Raw genomic sequence first — 16,628 nt, 5'->3', positions numbered from 1 at the left:
TGTCAAAATCTTCAATCAGTTCCACTACTTTCTAAACTGAACGGCTATTCACTGAATGTGTCGTCCTTTTCTCTTGATGTTAGCATTTTCCTAATAAGTGGTCGTATCATCACCCAAACTACCTTTCCTTACACAAAGCAGTAGCATAAAGAGGTCTACTCCATTCGATCCAAAATAAGTGTTGCAGTTTTAGTTTTAGTTCAAAATTGCGACGCTTATAATGGCCTAGCCTTTACTTGGGGTATATCCAGCGCCAACCCCAAAAAACCTCCCGCATCCGTCCGTGGACAAAGATGCGGGAGGCGGCCATCCAACGCTAGCCGCATACATTTTCACAATAACTCAAACCAATCGGACAAAATTCGTTCAAACAAGTCTAGATTTCATATAAACACGACCTGATTTCATATAAACATATCCGATTTCATATAAACATGACGAATTTCATTACATATACATCAAAATTGTCCTAGGCGGGCTCTGGAGTATAATTAATACCTAAGCTAAATGATCGCCGACGTCAGGTCCCAGTCTCCTGCCATCAGCCCTGAGAACTGAAGCTTCACCGTCTCCAGTCCCGCCTTGGCGCTCTCCAGCTCCGCCTCCAGAGCCCCGGGAACTGAAGCCGTCCGCCTCGATGTTTCCGCCAAACGACTAATCGCCCGAAGATGCCGAGCACACTAAGCTTGGCGTCGACGGGAGAGGAGGAGCGGTGTCCTTCCTGGGACATGAGCGATGGTGACCTATCATGCACTACTCTTCCTCGCCGCCGGCGTCGTGGCGCCGACGAGGCCTCCTCGTTGTCGGTGTCGCCGAACAACACCTTGCCCTCGTAGTCATCACGCTCCTTGCCGGCGGCCCCCACCTCCGCCACCCGCTGCTGGTACCGCAAGCGGGCAAGGCAGATCTCACGGGCGGAGTGGTAGGATTGGAGCAGCGCCTCCTTCTTTGTCGGTCCGCGTCCAGCGCGACCGCGGTGTCGGCGGAGGAGGTTGTTGTTACAGTTGGCATCGGCCTGCGTCTCCCGGGACTGTTCCTCCCGCTCCGTGCACCATGTCAATATAATGGGCACGGCCTCGCCGATGGTCATGGTGCAATGCATCGGTGAGGGTGGAGCGGAGGAGGAGGGTGCCACGGAGGATGGGGAAGGTGGGGCTGGCTCGTCGGAGGAGGCGTCCTCCATTTGCACGTCCTCTGGCTGCCGGGGGCAACAATGGCGGCCATGGCCTTCTTCTGCTTCGACGTAAGCCCGTCCCAGAGAGCTTTTCCCGCGGAGGGATCCATGGCGGGGAGTGGTGTGGAGATGGATGACTGTGGCTATGGCCGGTGCATCAGGGTAGCGGTTTATATAACACCGGTGGGTGGTAGAGGGACGGACGGGTGGCGCCGGAGGAGATGCCTCGGCAACTGCGTACCATCAATGCGGGCGGCGCTCTCTCGGCCGACGTGCCGCTTCAATGCCGACGCCAGTGAGTGGTTGCGTCCGCTTTAGCCGGGCATGAACGCGAGCGCTGAACGAAAAAGCGCGGGAGAGGAGGGGTTTTTTGGTGGGCCAGGGCGATCAGAAACGGGCTTGTGATCGGTCCGGACTCTCGAAAACCTCCCCCACTTTTGTCTCCGGTTTGCGAGAGAAATTGCGTCCGGACCGCGTCGCAGATCGATAGAAGCCCGCGTTAGATGGCTTCCACGGTCCGGACAGCACGGCCCGGACCGTTGCGGGAGATTTGCGGGTCGGCGTTGGAGATGTCCTTACCATGTCCGATGCCTGAAACTCCTATAGGCATCGTGCACCTCAAAAACCACATCTCCCTTTATGTATCTGAAATTCTGAATACTTTGGTTTGGCCGCCATTTTGGTAAGGCTATATACAACAACAACAACAAAGTCTTTAGTCCCAAACAAGTTGGGATAAGCTAGAGGTGAAACCCATAAGATCTCGCAATTAACTCATGGCTCTGGCACATGGATAGCAAGCTTCCATGCACCCCTGTCCATAGCTAGCTCTTTGTCGATACTCCAATCCTTCAGGTCTTTCTTAACGGACTCCTCCCATGTCAAATTCGGTCGACCCCGCCCTCTCTTGACATTCTCCGCACGCTTTAGCCGTCCGCTATGCACTGGAGCTTCTGGAGGCCTGCGCTGAATATGCCCAAACCATCTCAAACGATGTTGGACAAGCTTCTCCTCAATTGGTGCTACCCCAACTCTATCTCGTATATCATCATTCCGAACTCGATCCTTCCTCGTGTGGCCACACATCCATCTCAACATATGCATCTCCGCTACACCTAACTGTTGAACATGTCGCCTTTTAGTCGGCCAACACTCCGCGCCATACAACATTGCGGGTCGAACCGCCGTCCTGTAGAACTTGCCTTTTAGCTTTTGTGGCACCCTCTTGTCACAGAGAATGCCAGAAGCTTGGCACCACTTCATCCATCCGGCTTTGATTCGATGGTTCACATCTTCATCAATAACCCCATCCTCCTGCAACATTGACCCCAAATACCGAAAGGTGTCCTTCCGAGGTACCACCTGGCCATCAAGGCTAACCTCCTCCTCCTCACACCTAGTAGTACTGAAACCGCACATCATGTACTCGGTTTTAGTTCTACTAAGCCTAAACTCTTTCGATTCCAAGGTTTGTCTTCATAACTCTAACTTCCTAATTACCCTCGTCCGACTATCGTCAACTAGCACCACATCATCCGCAAAGAGTATACACCATGGGATATCTTCTTGTTGGGGAACGTAGCAGAAATTCAAAAATTTTCCTACGTATCACCAAGATCTATCTATGGAGAGACCATCAACGAGTAGAAAGAGAGTGCATCTACATACCCTTGTAGATCGCTAAGCGGAAGCGTTCAAGTGAACGGGGTTGATGGAGTCATACTCGTCGTGATTCAAATCACCGATGATCAAGTGCCGAACGCACGGCACCTCCGCGTTCAACACACGTACAGCCCGGTGATGTCTCCCAAGCCTTGATCCAGCAAGGAGAGAGGGAGAGGTTGAGGAAGACTCCATCCAGCAGCAGCACAACGGCGTGGTGGTGGTGGAGGAGCGTGGCAATCCTGCAGGGCTTCGCCAAGCACCGCGAGAGAGGAGGAGCACTTGGGAGAGGGAGGACTGCGCCAGGGGCAAGGGTGAAGCTCCCATGCGCCTCCCCACTATATATAGGGGTGGAGGGGGCTGGTTTCTTGCCCTCCAAGTCCATTGGGGCGTTGGCAAAGGTGGGAGGAAAGAAATCCCATCATTTCCTTCCCCACCGATTGCTATCCCCCTTTTTAGGGATCTTGATCTTATCCCTTTGGGATATGATCTTATTCCTTCTAAGGGGGGATCTTGGTGCGCCTTGACCAGGGGTGTGGGGCCTTTCCCCCACTACCCACGTTCATGTGGGTCCCCCCATGCAGGTGGGCCCCACTCCGGAACCTTCTAGAACCTTCCCGGTACAATACCGAAAAATCCCGAACATTTTCCGGTGGCCAAAATAGGACTTCCCATATATAAATCTTTACCTCCGGACCATTCCGGAACTCCTCGTGACGTCCGGGATCTCATCCGGGACTCCGAACAACATTCGGTAACCACATGCAAACTTCCTTTATAACCCTAGCGTCATCGAACCTTAAGTGTGTAGACCCTACGGGTTCGGGAGACATGTAGACATGACCGAGACGTTCTCCGGTCAATAACCAACAGCGGGATCTGGATACCCATGATGGCTCCCACATGTTCCACGATGATCTCATCGGATGAACCACGATGTCAAGGACTTAATCAATCCCGTATACAATTCCCTTTGTCTAGCGGTATTGTACTTGCCCGAGATTCGATCGTCGGTATCCTTATACCTTGTTCAATCTCGTTACCGGCAAGTCTCTTTACTCGTTCCGTAACACATCATCCCGTGATCAACTCCTTGGTCACATTGCGCATATGATGATGTCCTACCGAGTGGGCCCAGAGATACCTCTCCGCTTACACGGAGTGACAAATCCCAGTCTCGATCTGTGTCAACCCAACAGACACTTTCGGAGATACCTGTAGTGCACCTTTATAGTCACCCAGTTACGTTGTGACGTTTGATACACCCAAAGCACTCCTACGGTATCCGGGAGTTACACGATCTCATGGTCTAAGGAAGAGATACTTGACATTGGAAAAGCTCTAGCAAACGAACTACACGATCTTAGTGCTAGGCTTAGGATTGGGTCTTGTCCATCACATCATTCTCCTAATGATGTGATCCCGTTATCAACGACATCCAATGTCCATAGCCAGGAAACCATGACTATCTGTTGATCACAACGAGCTAGTCAACTAGAGGCTCACTAGGGACATATTGTGGTCTATGTATTCACACGTGTATTACGATTTCCGGATAATACAGTTATAGCATGAATAAAAGACAATTATCATGAACAAGGAAATATAATAATAACTAATTTATTATTGCCTCTAGGGCATATTTCCAACAGTCTCCCACTTGCACTAGAGTCAATAATCTAGTTCACATCGATATGTGATTAACACTCAAGGTCACATCCCCATGTGACTAACACCCAAAGAGTTTACTAGAGTCAATAATCTAGTTCACATTTACCATGTGATTAACACTCGATGAGTTCTGGGTTTGATCATGTTATGCTTGTGAGAGAGGTTATAGTCAATGGTCTGAACCTTTTAGATCCGTGCGTGCTTTACAAATCTCCATGTCATCTCCTAGATGTAGCTACCACACTCTATTTGGAGCTATTCCAAATAACTGTTCTACTTGGAGCTATATTAGAAGTTGCTCCATTATACGTATCCGGTATCTCTACTGAGAGCTATCCGGATAGGTGTTAAGCTTGCATCGACGTAACTCTTTACGTCGAACTCTTTATCACCTCCACAATCGAGAAAATTCCTTAGTCCACTAGTTACTAAGGATAACTTTGACCGCTGTCCTGTGATCCATTCTTGGATCACTCTTGTACCCCTTGACTGACTCATGGCAAGGCACACTTCAGGTGAGGTACACGGCATAGCATACTGTAGAGAGCCTATGATAAAAGCATAGGGGACGACCTTCGTCCTTCCTCTTTCTTCTGCCGTGGTCGAGCTTTAAGTCTTAACTTCACACCTTACAACTCAGGCAAGAACTCCTTCTTTGACTGATCCATCTTGAACACCTTCAAGATTATGTCAAGGTACGTGCTCATTTAAAAGTACTATTAAGCATTTTGATCTATCTTATAGATCTTGATGCTTATTGTTCAAGTAGCCTAATCCAGGTTTTCCATTGAAAAACAATTTTCAAATAACCCTATATGCTTTCTAGAAATTCTACATCATTTCTGATCATCAATATGTCAACAACATATACTCATCAGAAATTCCATAGTGCTCCCACTCACTTCTTTGGAAATACAAGTTTCTCATAAACTTTGTATAAACCCAAAATCTTTGATCATCTTATCAAAGTGTACATTCCAACTCTGAGATGCTTACTCCAGTCCATGGAAGGATCGCTGGAGCTAGCATACCTTTTAGCATCCTTAGGATCGACAAAAACTTTCTGATTGTATCACAAACAACCTTTCCATACGAAGACTGGTAAGGAAACTCATTTTGTCATCCATCTGCCAGATTTCATAAATGCAGCTAATGCTAACATGAATCCGACGGACTTAAGCATCGCTACGGATGAGAAAATCTCATCGCAGTCAACTCCTTGAACTTGTCGAGAAACATCTTAACAACAAGTCGAGCTTTCTTAATGGTGACATTTACCATCATTGTCCGTCTACCTTTTAAAATCCATATGTACCTAACAGCCTTACAACCATCAAGTAGTTCTTCCAAAGTTTACACTTTGTTTTCATATATGGATCCTTTCTCGGATTATATGGCTTTGAGCCATTCGTCGGAATCCGGGCCCACCATCGCTTCTCCATAGATCGTAGGTTCATTGTTGTCTAGCAACATGACTTCCAAGACAGGATTACTGTACTACTCTGAAAGTAGTATGTATCCTTGTCACCCTACGAGGTACGGTAGTGACTTGATTCGAAACTTCATGATCATTATCATAAGCTTCCACTTCAATTGGTGTAGGTTCCACAGGAACAACTTCCTGTGCCCTGCTACACACTAGTTTAAGTGACAGTTCAATAACCTCATCAAGTCTCCACCATCCTCCCACTCAACTTCTTCGAGAGAAACCTTTCCTCGAGAAAGGGCCCGATTCAAGAAACAATCCATATTGCTTTCGGATCTAAATTAGGAGGTATACCCAACTGTTTTGGGTGTCCTATGAAGATGCATTTATCTGCTTTGGGTTCGAGCTTATCAGCCTGAAACTTTTTCACATAAGCGTCGCAACCTCAAACCTTTAAGAAATGACAGCTTAGGTTTCTCTAAACCATAGTTCATACGGTGTCATCTCATCGGAATTACGTGGTGCCCTATTTAAAGTGAATGTGGTTGTCTCTAATGCCTAACCCATGAACGATAGTGGTAATTCGATAAGAGACATCATGGTACGCTCCATATCCAATAGGGTGCAACTATGATGTTCGGACATACCATCACACTATGGTGTTCCAGGCGGTATTAGTTGTGAAACAATTTCCACAATGTCTTAATTTTGTGCCAAACTCGTGATTCAGATATTCATCTCTATGATCATATCATAGACATTTTATTCTCCTGTCACAATGATCTTCTACTTCACTCTGAAATTACTTGAACCATTCAATAATTCAGACTTGTGTTTCATCAAGTAAATATTCTCAACATCTACTCGAATCATCTGTGAAGTAAGAACATAATGATATTCATTGCATGCCTCAGCACTCATTGGACTGCACACATCAAAATGTGTTATTTCCAACAAGTTGCTATCTTGTTCCATCTTACTGAAAACGAGGCTTTTCAGTCATCTTGCCCATGTGGTATGATTTGCATATCTCAAGTGATTCAAAATCAAGTGAGTCCAAACGATTCATTTGCATGGAGTTTCTTCATGCATATATACCAATATGACTTACGTGGCAGTGCCACAAGTAAGTGGTACTATCATTACTATCTTATATCTTTTTGCATGAAAAAGTGTATCACTACGATCGAGATTCAATAAACCATTCCTTTAGGTGCAAGACCATCGAAGGTATTATTCAGAGTAACCATTATTCTCCTTAAATGAATAACCGTATTGCGATAGACATAATCCAATCATGTCTATGCTCAACGCAAACACCAACTCGATGGTAGAGGGAGCGTGCGATGCTTGATCACATCAATCTTGGAAATACTTCCAACACATATCGTCAGCTCTCCTTTAGCTAGTCTCCGTTTATTCCGTAGCTCTTTTATTTCGAGTTACTAACACTTAGCAACCGAACCGGTATCTAATACCCTGGTGCTACTAGGAGTACTAGTAAAGTACACATTAACATAATGTATATCCAATATACTTCTATCGACCTTGCCAGCCTTCTCATCTACCAAGTATCTAGGGTAATGCTGCTCCAGTGGCTGTTCCCCTTATTACAGAAGCACTTAGTCTCGGGTTTGGGTTCAACCTTGGGTTTCTTTATTAGAGCAGCAGCTGATTTGCTGTTTCATGAAGTATCCCTTCTTGCCCTTGCCCTTCTTGAAACTAGTGGTTTCACCAACCATCAACAATTGATGCTCCTTCTTGATTTCTACTTTCGCGGTGTCAAACATCGTGAATACCTCAAGGATCATCTTATTTATCCCTGATATGTTATAGTTCATCACGAAGCTCTAGCAGCTCGGTGGCAATGACTTTGGAGAAACATCACTATCTCATTTGGAAGATCAACTCCCACTCAATTCAAGTGATTGTTGCACTCAGACAATCTGAGCACAAGCTCAACGATTGAGATTTTCTCCCTTAGTTTGCAGGCTAAGAGAATCGTCGGAGGTCTTATACCTCTTGACGTGAGCACGAGCCCGAAATCCCAATTTCAGCCCTCGAAACATCTCATATGTTCCGCGATGTTTCGAAAACGTCTTTGGTGCCTCTACTTAAACCATTTAACTGAACTATCACGTAGTTATCAAAACGTGTATGTTCGATGTTCGAAACATCCACAAACGACGTTTGGGGTTCAGCACATTGAGCGGTGCATTAAGGACATAAGCTTTCTACTGTCCGCATAATCGCTACTGTCAACTTTCAACTATATTTTCTCTAGGAACATAACTAAAACAGTAGAACTATAGCGTGAACTACGACATAATTTGCAAAAGGTCTTTTGACTATGTTCAGGATAATTAAGTTCATCTTATGAACTCCCACTCAGATAGACATCCCTCTAGTCATCTAAGTGATTACATGATCCGAGTCAACTAGGCCGTGTCCGATCATCACGTGAGACGGACTAGTCATCATCGGTGAACATCTTCATGTTGATCGTATCTACTATACGACTCATGCTCGACCTTTCGGTCTCCGTGTTCCGAGGCCATGTCTGCACATGCTAGGCTCGTCAAGTTAACCCTAAGTGTTTTCGCTGTGTAAAACTGTCTTACACTCGTTGTATGTGAACGTAAGAATCCATCACACCCGATCATCACGTGGTGCTTAGAAGCGACGAACTATAGCAACGGTGCACAGTTAGGGGAGAACACTTCTTGAAATTGTTGTAAGGGATCATCTTATTTACTACCGTCGTCCTAAGTAAACAAGATGCATAAACATGATAAACATCACATGCAATCAAATAGTGACATGATATGGCCAATATCAATTTGCTCCTTTTGATCTCCATCTTCGGGGCTCCATGATCATCATCGTCACCGGCATGACACCATGATCTCCATCATCATGATCTCCATCATCATGTCTCCATGAAGTCGTCTCGCCAACTTATTACTTCTACTACTATGGCTACCGGTTAGCAATAAAGTAAAGTAATTACATGGCGTTGTTCAATGACACGCAGGTCATACAATAAATTAAGACAACTCCTATGGCTCCTGCCGGTTGTCATACTCATCGACATGCAAGTCGTGAATCCTATTACAAGAACATGATCAATCTCATACATCACATATCATTCATCACATTCTTCTTGGCCATATCACATCACATAGCATACCCTGCAAAAACAAGTTAGACATCCTCTAATTGTTGTTGCATGTTTTACGTGGCTGCTATGGGTTTCTAGCAAGAACGTTTCTTACCTACGCAAAACCACAACGTGATATGCCAATTGTTATTTACCCTTCATAAGGACCCTTTTCATCGAATCCGTTCCGACTAAAGTGGGAGAGACTGGCACCCGCTAGCCACCTTATGCATCAAGTGCATGTCAATCGGTGGAACCTGTCTCACGTAAGAGTACGTGTAAGGTCGGTCCGGGCCGCTTCATCCCACAATACCGTCGAAACAAGATTGGACTAGTAACGGTAAGCATATTGAGCAACATCAACGCCCACAACTACTTTGTGTTCTACTTGTGCAAAGAATCTACGCAATAGACCTAGCTCATGATGCCACTGTTGGGGAACGTAGCAGAAATTCAAAAAATTTCCTACGTATCACCAAGATCTATCTATGGAGAGACCAGCAACGAGTAGAAAGAGAGTGCATCTACATACCCTTGTAGATCGCTAAGCGGAAGCGTTCAAGTGAACGGGGTTGATGGGGTCGTACTCGTCGTGATTCAAATCACCGATGATCAAGTGCCGAACGCACGGCACCTCCGCGTTCAACACACGTACAGCCCGGTGACGTCTCCCAAGCCTTGATCCAACAAGGAGAGAGGGAGAGGTTGAGGAAGACTCTATCCAGCAGCAGCACAACGGCGTGGTGGTGGTGGTGGAGGAGCGTGGCAATCCTGCAGGGCTTCGCCAAGCACCGCGAGAGAGGAGGAGCACTTGGGAGAGGGAGGGCTGCGCCAGGGGCAAGGGTGAAGCTCCCATGCGCCTCCCCACTATATATAGGGGTGGAGGGGGCTGGTTTCTTGCCCTCCAAGTCCATTGGGGCGTTGGCAAAGGTGGGAGGAAAGAAATCCCATCATTTCCTTCCCCACCGATTGCTATCCCCCCTTTTTAGGGATCTTGATCTTATCCCTTTGGGATATGATCTTATTCCTTCTAAGGGGGGATCTTGGTGCGCCTTGACCAGGGGTGTGGGGCCTTTCCCCCACTACCCACGTTCATGTGGGTCCCCCCATGCAGGTGGGCCCCACTCCGGAACCTTCTAGAACCTTCCCGGTACAATACCGAAAAATCCCGAACATTTTCCGGTGGCCAAAATAGGACTTCCCATATATAAATCTTTACCTCCGGACCATTCCGGAACTCCTCGTGACGTCCGGGATCTCATCCAGGACTCCGAACAACATTCGGTAACCACATGCAAACTTCCTTTATAACCCTAGCATCATCGAACCTTAAGTGTGTAGACCCTACGGGTTCGGGAGACATGTAGACATGACCGAGACGTTCTCCGGTCAATAACCAATAGCGGGATCTGGATACCCATGATGGCTCCCACATGTTCCACGATGATCTCATCGGATGAACCACGATGTCAAGGACTTAATCAATCCCGTATACAATTCCCTTTGTCTAGCGGTATTGTACTTGCCCGAGATTCGATCGTCGGTATCCTTATACCTTGTTCAATCTCGTTACCGGCAAGTCTCTTTACTCGTTCCGTAACACATCATCCCGTGATCAACTCCTTGGTCACATTGCGCATATGATGATGTCCTACCGAGTGGGCCCAGAGATACCTCTCCGCTTACACGGAGTGACAAATCCCAGTCTCGATCTGTGTCAACCCAACAGACACTTTCGGAGATACCTGTGGTGCACCTTTATAGTCACCCAGTTACGTTGTGACGTTTGATACACCCAAAGCACTCCTACGGTATCCGGGAGTTACACGATCTCATGGTCTAAGGAAGAGATACTTGACATTGGAAAAGCTCTAGCAAACGAACTACACGATCTTAGTGCTAGGCTTAGGATTGGGTCTTGTCCATCACATCATTCTCCTAATGATGTGATCCCGTTATCAACGACATCCAATGTCCATAGCCAGGAAACCATGACTATCTGTTGATCACAACGAGCTAGTCAACTAGAGGCTCACTAGGGACATATTGTGGTCTATGTATTCACACGTGTATTACGATTTCCGGATAATACAGTTATAGCATGAATAAAAGACAATTATCATGAACAAGGAAATATAATAATAACTAATTTATTATTGCCCCTAGGGCATATTTCCAACACTTCTTGTATACCCCTTGTGGCCTCATCCATCACCAATGCAATGCAATGGTAAGGCTATATATGAAAGGAAATTTCTAGGTTCTTAATCTACGGAGCATTAGCAATCAATTTAATGACCATTTCTCACCGCAGCTTGGAAAACTTCCAACAGCTTAGAATTCTTGCATTGCGATTTATTCCCTCCGTCCTAAAACCGCAGTAACAACTTACATGACTCAGGTAATGGATCTCAAAGGGCAGCAGAAATAGAGAGGAGCTTTCAGATTTGCAAGCAATTGACCTAGGTTAAACAATTTATCAGGTAATCTGAATTCAGACAGGTTTGATAAACTAAAATCAATGGCTCCAAGATCTAATGGTGTTGTACATGAAATATACAGAGGTAAAGTATGAAGGGCAGCATACTAAGCATCCACTGCCTTGTCCGGAACCACTGCCTGTAGATGATAATGTGATGCTAGGAGAATTATTACTCCAAATATAAGTCTTTGAAGAGATTCCACTGTGGACCACATACGGAGCAAAATGACTAAATTTATACTCTAATATGCATCTAGATACATCCGTATGTGGTCCATAGTGAAATCTCCACAAAGACTTATATTTAAGAACGGAGGGAGTAGTATTTTTCTCTTAAAACTAAATGCAGAACAAAATGAGCAACGGCGGGATAATTAAAAATAAATAAATCATGGCAGGCATACTTACTGGTGGTAAACATCAACCTGTAGCCCGGAGAGCAATTCTTGGGCAGAAAGTTGATGATCTACATTCTTAATTAAGTGAAGAAAAATTTGCAAATTGCAGCTATACAAGGAACTTACTAACTCTACACACAAGGATGCCTTCCTTCTGAACATGAATTCCAAATTTGGCAACAATATAAGGTTTCATCTTTAAGAAAAGTCCAGTCTATTACAGTGCACGGTATCAACTGAAAGGTAAATCAGGGTGTTGGTTATACACATTAGTGTATAACAGGCATCAGTTTTAGCTGCAAAGTAACAGAAGCATTGGTCGATTTCCATTTCCAGTTCCCCATAACGTGTCATTTCAGATATACATAGGGGAAGTATGAGTCCATAGATATGCACTGCAAGATGTTGGAATCTGAGAATGATCCCTCTATACATTTCACTATGACCTATGCCCAGAGAGCTAATATCGACATAGAAGCAGATCCAAGCACCAATGCAATATAAGAGGCCTTCTTCAGTTTCAGAGATGATGACATCATCTTGTTGTGGAAGAAATCAAGAGAAATGAGGTCCACGAGCGCCATGTAGACAAGGATTCCGGCAGAGAGTGAACCAAGAAGGCCCTCAATTATTAGGGCATTTGGACTGCTATCGTCATAACCAGTCATATGGAAGACTGCCATCCCAAGAAGTATTCCCAATGGTGTTGTCACCGAGAACATTATGCACATGTAACCCACTGTTGCCATTCCGAAACCAGCCTGTGAGAAATAGACAAGTATGCGTTCAGTCATCAATGAACTTCACAAAACCCTTCTAACTGGTGTTTATGTGGTGCTACAATTTCAGGGGAGAACTTCCAAAGCAGATCATCATATGGCAAGTATGGATGACTATAAGCGAATACACATATACAGAAAGTGGTAAGGTATACAGCTGGAAATTGCTCCACAGTGGTCGTGCCATCTAAAGTTATGACTATTTAACACGCATAAATACAAAATGAATGTTGCAGGTGGCTCTGTTTGATACATTATGGCAATGGCTCTGAAAAAAAGGATAGGAATTGCACTAGTGCCTTTGCTAAAACTGGAGATTTCAGTTTCAACTGATTAGTCATCCTACCATTTGGGCGCATCTTGAAACCTCATTCCTTTATTCTTTTTTGGATTTTCCTTAGCATGTCAAAGTGCTTTGTGGATATTGCTCTCCACCGCAATACCACCAAATTAAAAAGGACTTTAAAGACCTACCAAGTGCTATTCCTCTGTCCCTTCTCCTCTGTGCATAACACATCAGCCTCATCTAGTGTCAATTTGGAAAAACAAAATGGACGGGGACATGGACGAACAGAATTGAAAGGGAAAAAAAATGTCTACCAAAACAGTTAGGCCTCCATGAGTATATATCATACAGAAAGTTCAGGCCTCAAAACTTTGGCTGCTAAAGTAAATGCCACTGTGAGAAAAAAGGGCTCGCTGTACAGCAGGGATCCTTCCACCGATAATCACCTTCAAAGTTACCCGGAGGGTTCAGGGTAACACAAGGAGCTCAACAAATCATATTCAGCTATAAGTATTTCTTGGCTGACAAAGTGATACAGTATATGGCAGACATGCCAACTCTGAACTAAGACAATGACATGACAGGATTATTCAAAGACAGAGAAAACAAACATCTAAATCAACATACGAGGGAACAAACCCGTTGTCGTTTGTATGTGCAAAGCATTAGCTTAATACTGTATTCGACATCAACATAGGTAGCTAATCACATATTATTATACTAAATCTATAAAGTATGACCACAGGTCCATGATAGGCTCGTCTTTCTTAAGAAAATCAGTCAACAGGAAAGACAACACTGACATGAATTTTTTTAAATAAGCTGCCGACTTCCTAATTACACCATTGCAAATATGCCGCACAAAACTCACACCGAAAGTCAGAATATGAACAAAACTGTACTCCCTCCGTTCTAAGATGTTTTAGATATTTCAATATGATATACATACAGACTGAAACGAGTGAACAAACACACTAAAATGGCATCCATATACATCCGAATCAGAAAAAAGCTTAGAACATCTTATAATAGTGAACAGAGGGAGTACTAGACTAATTTTTCAATGATGAATTCTCTTAATAATATAACAATTCAATGATGAATCCTTCAATCGCACAGAAACATCACACCAAATTGAGTTGCATATGTTGGATTCTGACCTGTGCGATGCAGCCGCCTAGGCCCATCCCCTCGAAGACCTGGTGGAAGGAGAGCGCGACGACGAGCGGCCGGATGGCGCAGACGTCCTGCGACATCCCCAAGGTCACCCCAATGATGACGGAATGGAACACTATCCCAATCTCCAGCACCTTGGACACCATCTTCTGCTTCTTCCTCGCCTCCTCCTCCTCCCCCTCCCCGACCTCCACCACCTCATGCCCAGCGCCATGGCACCCGACAACAGGGACCACGGGCTCATCGCTGCGGGGCAGCCGGGCGCCTTTCTTGGGACCGAAGAGCGCCACGTCGTCCCGGTCCGGGTCGCCGCCATTCTTGTCGTCGCGGTCACTCTCGTCCAGGAAAGCGCGTTTCCTGGGGCTCATTTCGCCGGTGAGCTCGAAGGCGGGGGCCTTCTTGGTGGTGGGGATTGGGGCGTAGGGCTGGCCCTCCTCCTGCTGCGGCTGCTGGTGGCCGTGGGCTTCGAGGTGCGACGAGGCGGAGAGGTCGACGAGGAGCGCGAGCAGCGCGCCGACGAGGCAGAGGAGCCCCGCGAAGGGGAAGTCCTTCCAGGGCCGGCGCGACGCGACGGCGCAGTCGGCGAGCGCCGCGTAGGCGTCCGGGAGGACGTGGACGAGGGAGGTGGAGAGGATGACCCCGGCCGCGTAGCACTTGACGAGGAGCAGGCCCCGCGCGTACCCGTCCCGGCCCCGGAAGGCCCTGGTGAGCGCGACGGGGAGGCAGACGCCGACGGCGCTGGCGATGAGGATTGCGAGCAGGGAGCCCGTCTTGAGCCGCGCCGCCGCGGCCCCGTCGCGGCAGACCCTGGACAGCGCGGCGAGCTCGCCCTCAGGGAGGCAACCCTTGCCGGACATGGCGGCGCGCGAGGTGCTCGGCGGAATATCGCGCCCGCGCACGCCAGCGACGGCGACGGCGACGGGGTCGGCGAGCGGCAGGAGACGGAAGGGAGGACTTATGAGACTTGATGAGTGGTTAAAAGAAACGAGCGAGGTTTCAACGCGAGGTGGGCCCGCGGGGAGGCCGTGCGCGATGGGGGTTTTGTTTGTGGAAACTTTACGAGAGAAGAAGAACGGTTTATTAGTAGACGCTGACTGGTCAGTGGGCCTACTCATGTACGTACTGTATAGTATTGTTTGCTCACTGCTAGATCTTACCAAGGCCCAGCTGGTGAGGAAGGCGCCCACACTGTCGTGTGTGAAGCAGTTTCGCTGCACCATCTTTCTCACCAAAGACTGGCAATCTTTGCACATACATCACCTAATAATTTGCGCAAGAGTAGTAAAAAGGTTCTTTTGTATACTACTCCCTCCGTCCGGAAAAACTTATCATCAAAATGAATGAAATGGGATGTATCTAGACGTATTTTACTTCTACATATATCTTTTTTTATCTATTTTGATGACAAATATTGTCGGACGGAGAGAGTAATAACTACGTACGTAGTAAAATTGCAGATTGCACCCAGAACGGCGTTTGCTCCGAACAATCAGGCATTTGCGTGGGCGATGTGACAAGGAGGATGTATGAGTGCTGCACCACGCACTAGCTATAGCCTATTGCTAACCCAAAGGTAGTAGTATAGGGCGCTATACTCGTGACACGTACAACTCCGTCCACTCGGTGTCAGGCAAACACCGGATACCAAATCTACGCCACACGGGCAATTGCACAAAATCAGCCATATGCCGCAGGATAAGATTATAAGCAACTCAAACAAGGAAAGGAAATGATATGCAATTGTCGGTCGAAGATATTAATTGGTGACGCAAAAGAACCGCAATCAACCCAACAATTGATGGGATATACTAGTGCTCATTTGCCAATTGCAATTATCATCCAGACCCATCTTGGAGCATTTTTTAACTGTTGTAATAATCCGGAAAAATACAGAATATATGGAAGCTCTTATCTTGTACTCCCTCTATCCCAAAATAAGTGTATCAACTTTAGTATAACTTTGTACTAGAATTAGTATAAAGCTGAGACACTTATTTTAGGATGGAGGGAGTATATCTGAATAGTTGGTCCTTCAAACCCCAGGTTTAAAAAATGTGTGTCTCATAGAGGCAGAATATTCTGTCAGTGGAAAAGTATGAAGTATGGTGGGAATATGCCCTTGAGGCAATAATGTATGTATTATTATATTTTCATATTTCATAATTAAAGAGTTTATATTCTATGTTATAACTGTTATGATCCTGGAATAAGCGATTCAACGGAAAACTCATAGGCACGTGTGGGATGATAAATGGTAAAATAAAAGGTTCCTAGTCTCGCCTCTAAGACTAGCTCAAGATTTTTTGCTGATCATGTTTTTCAGATCTTGGGATATCGTTAAGTATAACGATGATCCTAAAACAACATTGAGATTATGACGTTGGAAGAACGACCATATTGAACCGACCTAATCT

General features: G+C 46.0%; 1 protein-coding gene across 1 annotated transcript; it reads right to left on the bottom strand.

Annotated features, from left to right (window-relative positions):
- Window positions 1-12,085: 12,085 nt before the first annotated feature.
- On the bottom strand, window positions 12,086-15,184 carry LOC119327431 (zinc transporter 6-like). Its single transcript, XM_037600544.1, has 2 exons — window positions 14,199-15,184; window positions 12,086-12,734 (listed from the first exon to the last, which is right to left on the bottom strand). The coding sequence occupies exons 1-2, from the start codon at window positions 15,069-15,071 to the stop codon at window positions 12,420-12,422; spliced, it is 1,188 nt and encodes a 395-aa protein (XP_037456441.1). The 5' UTR covers window positions 15,072-15,184; the 3' UTR covers window positions 12,086-12,419.
- Window positions 15,185-16,628: the final 1,444 nt, after the last annotated feature.

This window comes from Triticum dicoccoides, chromosome 1B (assembly GCF_002162155.2).
Source record: "Triticum dicoccoides isolate Atlit2015 ecotype Zavitan chromosome 1B, WEW_v2.0, whole genome shotgun sequence".
In the NCBI taxonomy this organism is placed as follows: Eukaryota; Viridiplantae; Streptophyta; class Magnoliopsida; order Poales; family Poaceae; genus Triticum; species Triticum dicoccoides.
Note: the sequence above shows the minus strand (reverse complement) of the source record. Positions and strands in the feature narration are given on the sequence as shown.

Coding starts and splice junctions, on each gene's coding strand:
- LOC119327431 (XM_037600544.1), bottom strand. CDS start 15,071: ATGTCCGGCAAGGGTTGCCTCCCTGAGGGCGAGCTCGCCGCGCTGTCC. Junction 12,735..14,198: donor TAGGCGGCTGCATCGCACAG/GTCAGAATCCAA, acceptor TATTTCTCACAG/GCTGGTTTCGGAATGGCAAC.